This window comes from Arachis hypogaea, chromosome 19 (assembly GCF_003086295.3).
Source record: "Arachis hypogaea cultivar Tifrunner chromosome 19, arahy.Tifrunner.gnm2.J5K5, whole genome shotgun sequence".
Taxonomy (NCBI): Eukaryota; Viridiplantae; Streptophyta; class Magnoliopsida; order Fabales; family Fabaceae; genus Arachis; species Arachis hypogaea.
The window spans coordinates 15828472-15836290 of NC_092054.1; the positions used below are offsets into that span (position 1 = coordinate 15828472).

Below are 7819 nucleotides of genomic sequence, written 5' to 3' on the forward strand. Positions count from 1 at the left end.
ATCGGACCGGTACAAGTGCGAGCTGTCAACATTAATGATCCGGTTAGACATGTAAAACCGTTAATAAAAAAATAGTGAAAAACTGTTGAACCGGCCAAGAATCGGGATCCGGCCGGTTTACGCAAAACGGAAGCTCCTTCGTTCCTTTCTCCCTTTCTTTCTTTCCTTCGGAAAGAAATAACAGAAACTCAGCCAAAAAACCCTAGCACTGTAAAGCCTACACCACCGCCGCAAGGAGCGGCATACTGCCGCCGTCCGTCGCACTCAAAGTTCGCCGTCCGTCCGTCCATCTAGCTTCCCTCGTGCTCCAAGTCTTCAACCCCGGTTCGCTGTCACCGATCGCAGCTGCTTCCTTGAGCTCGGCGTCCGTCGTCTTTGTCTGCTCAGCCGCGCTTCCTCCGCCGTTTGTTTGCCGTTCACGTTCGCGTCTTCGTTCAGTCGTCGTCTTCGTTGGCGTTCTTCGCCGTTCACGTTCGCTTGCGTTCACTCGCCGATCACCGTTCGAGTTCGCATTCGCGTTCGTCTGGAAGCGACGTTGCTCTGCTTCAAACTCTGCGACCAACCCGCGCGCTCCTCCTAGCCGTCGAACTGCTCTCTTTTGTCGCCGCCGTGAGTTCCCTAAACCCGCCACCAGACAATACACTCACACAACTCCAATATTCTGCTTCTAAATCTGCAAATTCTGATTTCTATTACAATAAGTAACTATTTGATTTGGAAGTGGTTTGGATTTTTTTCATAGACTGAATTGAAGTATAGAATAGTAACGGTCTCTTCTCTTTCACATTGATATTAAGCTTTGATTTCTCTTATTTCGTTTTAATTTTACCGCACTCAACATGTTTGATGAAATGTTTTAAATATATTCTGGTTGGTTTTATAATTTCTAGCTTTTAGAAATTCAGTTAGATGATTGCATGTGAAACTAGAATAATTGGATCTTAGTAATTAGGAAATTTTAGCTGCACAAATAGCATCTTTGCAGAAAACATATTAGCATGATGATACCACTTGCATTAGTGTTCTGGTAAATTTTAACTGTTGTTGTAAACTTGTTAATTTGCTAATTGTTCTTGTGTTGTTCTGTTGTTCTTCTGTTATTTTTATTTTATTTTATTTTATTTTGTTGTGATTTTCTGTTCTTGAACTTGTTAAGTTGATAATTTGCTAAATTGTTGGGCTGCTGTTGTTTTAATTTGCTAAATTGCAATTGTTAGGTTGCTGCGATTTAATTTGTTAGATTCTCTATTTAGGTATTGTTCTTGTTTATTTGCTAAATTGTTGTGTATTTATTGTTGTCTTTGAGATTATTGTGGTTCGATAACCGGTCCGGTTTTCAGAACCTTCTGACACCTAATTCGCTGAAGAAAAAATTTAAGGCAGGGCGGCATAGCTCCCACTCCCGCCTCCCCTGCATTCTTCTTCTTCGTGCTTTGCTGCTTCATTCGTCCTTCAGCCGGTCAGCCACCAGGCACCAGCCAACCAGCCCTTTCTCCCTTCTTCCCTTTTTTCCTCTCCTGCCTGCCAGCCTCACAAGTTACTACCAGTCCACCACGATTCTTCATCGATCACCGTCGTCGTTCATTGCCAGCAGCAGAGAAGCCTTTCAGCAGGTAACTGGTAAACCTTGATTTTAATTCTAAAACTCCATTACTGTTATTAACTTATTGTTATTGTTGTGAAATGTGAAATATGGCGGTGATCGAATAAATCTTTTGAAAAAATAAAAAATTAGAGATAAAAAGTAAAAGCATGATCTGAAGCAGCTGCTTTTGTCTTGTTAAAAGGCAAAATTATTTATTTTCTTCGTGTAAAATTTACATTTCATGGCTGAAATTTTCCTAGCATATAGGAGCGTATGAAAGTAATTCTAAAATTGATATTAGGCTGCATCAGGATTCAGTAGTAATGTAAAAAGAAGTTAGTTATAGGATATCTATCCATTTCAGGAGCTGCTTTGTGTGTATATTCTTAGAAGTAATTATTTTTGTGAAACTTTATCCAAATTGATGCATTAAACTTGAATTTTTGTGTTACAGTGCGAAATTTTGTTTGTACATGTATGTAACATTATAACTGAAGTACCTTGTAGCTCTTTGAATTCCAGTGGAGCGAGGGAATTGTACCTGGCTAGGCGCAGCACATTGCTACAGTTCAAGTTCCTTGTTCCCTCAGTTCTTGATGTTCATAGACCTTTTAGGTCAAACGTCAACCATTTGCTTCTTCATAAAAACCAGATCTTCTCAGCAGAAGTATATGGATTGATTGCAAGTTTGTATTTCATTTATATAAACTTTTTATTTATTTATTTATTTGCTCCATTGATTTTTCTGATACATTATGTAGTTGATCATTAATAATGGAGTAGACACCAAATAAAGTTTATGTTCTGTTCAAAGTGACACATTTTATGGAGCTCCTAAAAAGGGCTAATTCTCTGTTCCATTTAATATTTGGCTTCTCAGCGTTATTTTTATTTATATATATCAAATAAATTTCAATTCAATTGTGTTTAAAAAAACTTCTAATAATTTTTTGGGGGGTATTTCTTTTCCCTTTTCTCCCTCAATAATAACTCAGGTTTTGGGTTTACCCTTTATATTGACTTGTTCAGATTTTTCCAAGGTTTTGGTTGCAGTGCCACACCACAACACCATCCCCTATAAGGTGGTGAGCCAGCTTCTTGCCTCTTTGCCAAATCCACAATAAGAGCTTTGCAACTCTGAAACCTTTTTGTCGGTTCCAATGGAGCAAGCTGAATTGGATACCTCAAAACCACCGAGTTTTCCTCCTTACCGCCGATCACACTTACGCAGCGAAACATACCTCACTCTCACTCGAATTTTCTCTCATCTTCCTGCCACACTTGGTACGTTATTTTAAATCAAAATGCTTCATGTAGCATGTTCTTTTGGTCAAGTATTAGTTGTGTTTTAAAAATTTGCAGTTATTCTTGTGCTTTGGATTGTATGGTTTTTGTATTTGTTTTTTTTTTGTTATGTTTTTTGCTTATTTTGATACTATTTTTACCTCTTTGCACATTTTTTCCCCTTAATCCAATCTGAATATTGCTTAAATTTTGGTTAATTGAACTCAATACATTTTACTCATCAAGTGTTGTCTCTACTTTTTTAACTTACTTATTGCTTGTGAAATTGACATGGAAGTTTGGTTGTGGATAGGGATCAATTTCCTGTTGGTTTCACTTTGATTATACACTTCTTCAAATTTATTTGCCTCTATCATGTTTGTTTTAAATTATGGTTATTTCTTTTCCAAGATAATGGCAATGGTAAAAAGAAGCCAGAAAAAAAGGAAAAGGGACCCGAGTTCCCTGAATCTGTTGGTTCTGATTTTATACGTCCCATGAGTGCTGTCCCGATCGAAAGCATACAGGAGTTTGACGAGACTGTTGAAGGGACTGGAAACAAGGGCAGGGTATGTGTTGTCAATGATATTGTTTTGGGTGATATAGAGGAGATGATGGGAATAGAAGAAGTTGAGGATACTTCGAGGACGCTGCTGCAGGACAGGTGTAACGATGCAGATAAAGAGCAACAAAGGATAATGGATGAGTTGGAACTGGTTGTGAATGGAACACAAAATATTGTTCGTGATAGTGGTTTAATCTCTTTGAGTGCAGGGTCAGGTGAGGAACAGAATGGCAGCAATGCAGGTGAGATGCAAGTACAAGGCTCAACGGATTCTCTTCCAAATTCTAAAGAAGCTGAAGTTGAGAAGGTAGAGCTGGATTATGAAGATGAAAGGCTGCTGGATTATGATAATTTGGAAGATAAATGTGAAATGAAAAATGAAAGAAATTTAGAAAAGTCAACTTGTGTAAACAATGCATCAATTTCTTCAAATATTCATATTGAAAACGAGGACATAGAAGAGGGAGAACTTGTTGGAGACTTTGGAGTGGATTGTAATTCGTTTGACATGCCTACTGCAGATTCATTTATTCCTCAAACGAAAATTGATGAGGTTCAGAACCCCGAAAGTATTAATATGGGGAATACAGAAAAAGAAGGTTTAGGCAAAGAAATAGGTAGTAAACCGGTTACTGACGTATTGGAAGAAGACTCTGACCAAGATCATGGAAACCCTGCTGCATCAGAGGTATGATCTTTACCTGGGTGCACTACCGCTTAAACCCACTTCTACGGTATTAAATGACAATCATTTCTTATATTTATAGATAGTCAATTAATTTCTTAGTTTTCACTGGCAATAACAAATCTCATATTTGACAAGAAACATGACATGACCACCCTTCCTGTTATTATTTTAGTTTAGCAATTTCAAAGAAAGTCATAACAGTTATTTTTGTTCCCGGACCACAATGTGATTCAATCTCCATTCCATTCCCATAAACCTCAAAAAGTAATGTGTGTATCCGAAAATTGGTTCCTGTAGTTCTCAGTTATCATGAACTTTGTTGATTTTTTTTAAACTATTTAGGATATTAAGCATTATTAATTTAAAACTGATATTCTCTATACCTATATATAAAAAGGATTTGAATCCAATACCATTGACATTCAAGATCTTTCCATCTTGAGTATTCTCATATTGTTTACTATTTTACCCATTAACAATAAATAAATAAAAAAGGTAGATTATTAGGCACTTGTATTGGTTTAAGAGTATGGTTGTTCAGTTTTCTCTTGTTCAATTTTTTCATCAACAGAAGGTTGATGTCAGCTGTAAAAAAAAGCGTGGCCCTGGTTCTGCGGAAAAGAAAGCAAAAAAGAAGGTATTCTTCTGATATATTGAGTTCTCATCCTTTTATGTCACCACAATGTTAGTCAATTTTACATTATTTGGATAGAATAATTCATAAACCTGTTTTTTTAACAAGTGACTGATCCCATTCTTTCTTGAACTTCATTATGTAGAAAAAAGCGCGGAAAAAACGGGCAGAAAAGAACAAACAACTTGGTGTTAAAAGGTTGAAGTTGTCTCTAGTACAACAGAAACCAAAAACCATCTCTTATTGTCGCCATTTTCTTGTTGGAAGATGCTATGAGGTTTGTTGTGTAACTATAAAATGTTTTTCCCCCCTTATACTTGCATCGAGTTGTTTCCACTTTCATTCTTTTTTTTGTTTTTCATATTTTACTGTCGAACTTTGCATGAGAGCATGAGAAAATTTTATATTTGTGTTTTGATACTATAATTAACTGTGATCCTAGATGGTAATTGAGATATTCATTTCTTATAATATGGCAACCTGCTCGAAGTTCATTTATATTTGGGACTAATGGTAAACACATTACATGATAACAAAATCCTATGATTCAATAGATGTTTTTTTATGCAAGATTTCTATATTAGAAAGTTGAGTTAGAAATTCTGTAAAATTTCCTCATTTCCAGTATTTCTTTTATATGACATGAATTGACATGAACCCTTGTAAATTTGTGCAGTAGCAAGCCTGTGATTGTTTTATGGGTATTATATTTTTGTAATTAATACAATATATACTATATTTTAATATTCAAAATTATCATATTATTTTGGTATCCTTTGCTTCATCTGATACAAAAATTTGGCAGGGTGACAAGTGCCATTTTTCACATGATACAGTGCCTTCTACCAAATCAAAGGTACTTTTCTTATCTATAAGTTACTATCTATTGATTTTTCATCAAGACATTTCAGGACTTGAGAAATATCCTGTGAACTAGACTTTCTAACTGCTGTTGAACAATATTGATTTTGAAATTGCAGCCATGCTCCTTTTTCGCTCGTCACTCCTGCATGAAAGGGGATGACTGCCCTTTTGACCATCAACTCTCCAAGTATCCTTGTGTTAACTTTGTGTCCGGAGGTTTTTGTGTCAGAGGTGATGCATGCTTGTTTTCGCACCAGGTACCACATCCACTCTATATTACTTCCTGTAAAATGCTTGTGTTTTCAATCCAAATACAAATGTTATTGTTAGCATATATAATTAGGATAACTAGGTTGTGCATTATGTGTTAGCTTTGAGGAAAATTCCCAAAGGGCAGCAGGTCTATAGGCGCAAGAGGTTCAGGGACAGTTTTGTAATTAAGCAGAATCAGGAAGTGGGAGAATTGAGTGCCTTGTTTCCCTTTGCTTGTTTCTAGTTCTCTTCTATCTTCTCTTCAAATGTGATCTGAGATTCTAGACTCATCAGTCTGGATGATACTATACTACTTCTATTCTGTGTGTTTGTGGTTTCTTGCATTAAGTTTTTAGTGAAACTGTATATTCATATATATTTCATTGTTTAATACTTAGTGTCTATGTAATTTAGCCTCTCTGTCGGTGAAACACGCATTTTAAAAGCCTTTTTCATTTTTGAATCTCAATAGTTATCAATCGGTATTTTCAGATGCATGTATGTGTATTATTATAATTTTAATTATTCTCACTTAAAATGGGCTTTATTGATGCAGTCACCAGCCAAGGAAGATTTTGCTACACCTTCAAGGGTTCACAAACCAGGAATGGAATCTCCACACTTTTCAGGAAACACAAATTCCAACATGCCACCTAACATTCATGGCTGTAGTTCTATCCAACAAAACCATTTGATCAATCCTCCAAGAGTTCATTCTGACATCAATTCGGAACATAAAGCGACAAACACTGTACAGAAACAGCTTAAGCTTGCATCTAAAGGAGTTAGTTTCGTCGATGTTGCAAAGCTATCATTGCCTTCTCCTACTACGCCAAAGGAAGGCATGACCAAAGTTGGCTCATCCTCTTCTGACCAAAGTACATCTGGAACAAATCAAACCTTGGTTGAAATTCCAAAGAAATTGCCAGCTAGGATTCCAAAGGGAATTAACTTTCTTGCTTTTGGGAAAGATCCTGTGTGCAGTTTTAAGAGTTCTGTTAACTCCCTTGTAATTGGGGAAAATAGTTTCAGTTTGTTTGATCATACTAGTTCATCCTTAAAAGATGCAACAAAAGGAAGAGTACCACCGACTGATTTAGTCTCCGGTGAGATTTCTGGTAAAAATCAATCGGTGGCAGAAAGTATAAAATCGAGTTTTCCAGGAAAAGCTTCAATGAATGATGCTTCAACTGGTTTACAAGGTAGCTCTCATGTGGATGACGACGGAAGTAAACCAGTCCAAGAGGCAAGTGGGGCATCTGATTCTTTTCAAATTTCCGCAGCAACACTGTCGCCATTTATGCGTCTGGTTTCTCCTTCATCTTCAGAACAGCTACCATCTAGAAAGGAGCTCTTGTCGACTGTCTTGTCATTTGCAGCAGAGCATGAATCAGTTATCAAGATGAAAGATTCTGCTGGCACTTCAACTGCATAATTGGGTGAGAACTGAGAGTAAGGAATACAGTAATAGCAGTTCAAGGTAACAAGGTTGTTAGAATCTTTCATTAAGTGTATTTTGGATCTTATAGAATCAGTTAATGATATGATAGTTAATTGTATATATAATGTAATTTATATGCATATATTTCATCGTGCTTGTATAAACTAATCTTCATCATGTAGTCTAGACTTTCCGTGTTTTTCTTCTTTTTCTTTCTTCTCACTTGGCATCGAGAGTCGAAAGCAAAATTTATCACTTTGTGGCAGTAGAGTTGAGTTGACCAAGGGTTAGAAATGGATTGGATTTAGGAATAAAATTAGAATTAGAAAAAGGGGTTTGAAAAAATTTGGTAGTTTTTTGGTGTTAGGATTGTATGGATTTGATTTATGATGAAAGGTGCATTTCTGGTACACTCTTAGACTTTTATGTAGCGTTTGTTTTTAGTGTTTTTAGTGAATGAGCATTTGTTTTCTGAAACTTTGACGGAAAGATTGAGACTTAATATT

At 36.3% G+C, this 7819-nt stretch overlaps 1 protein-coding gene across 26 annotated transcripts; it reads left to right on the top strand.

Annotated features, from left to right (window-relative positions):
* Nucleotides 1-67: 67 nt before the first annotated feature.
* LOC112776210 (zinc finger CCCH domain-containing protein 65) lies at nt 68-7519 on the top strand. 26 transcript variants are annotated; one of them, XM_072227954.1, is made up of 10 exons: nt 85-609; nt 1341-1613; nt 2093-2271; nt 2626-2869; nt 3281-4122; nt 4694-4759; nt 4902-5033; nt 5562-5612; nt 5737-5877; nt 6429-7519. In XM_072227954.1, the coding sequence occupies exons 4-10, from the start codon at nt 2746-2748 to the stop codon at nt 7305-7307; spliced, it is 2235 nt and encodes a 744-aa protein (XP_072084055.1). In that variant the 5' UTR covers nt 85-609; nt 1341-1613; nt 2093-2271; nt 2626-2745; the 3' UTR covers nt 7308-7519. The 26 variants fall into 26 exon arrangements, with proteins under 26 accessions (XP_072084061.1, XP_072084055.1, XP_072084072.1 ...); XM_072227971.1 differs by having other exon boundaries at nt 3644-4122; XM_072227956.1 differs by having other exon boundaries at nt 2108-2271.
* The last annotated feature ends 300 nt before the right edge of the window (nt 7520-7819 follow it).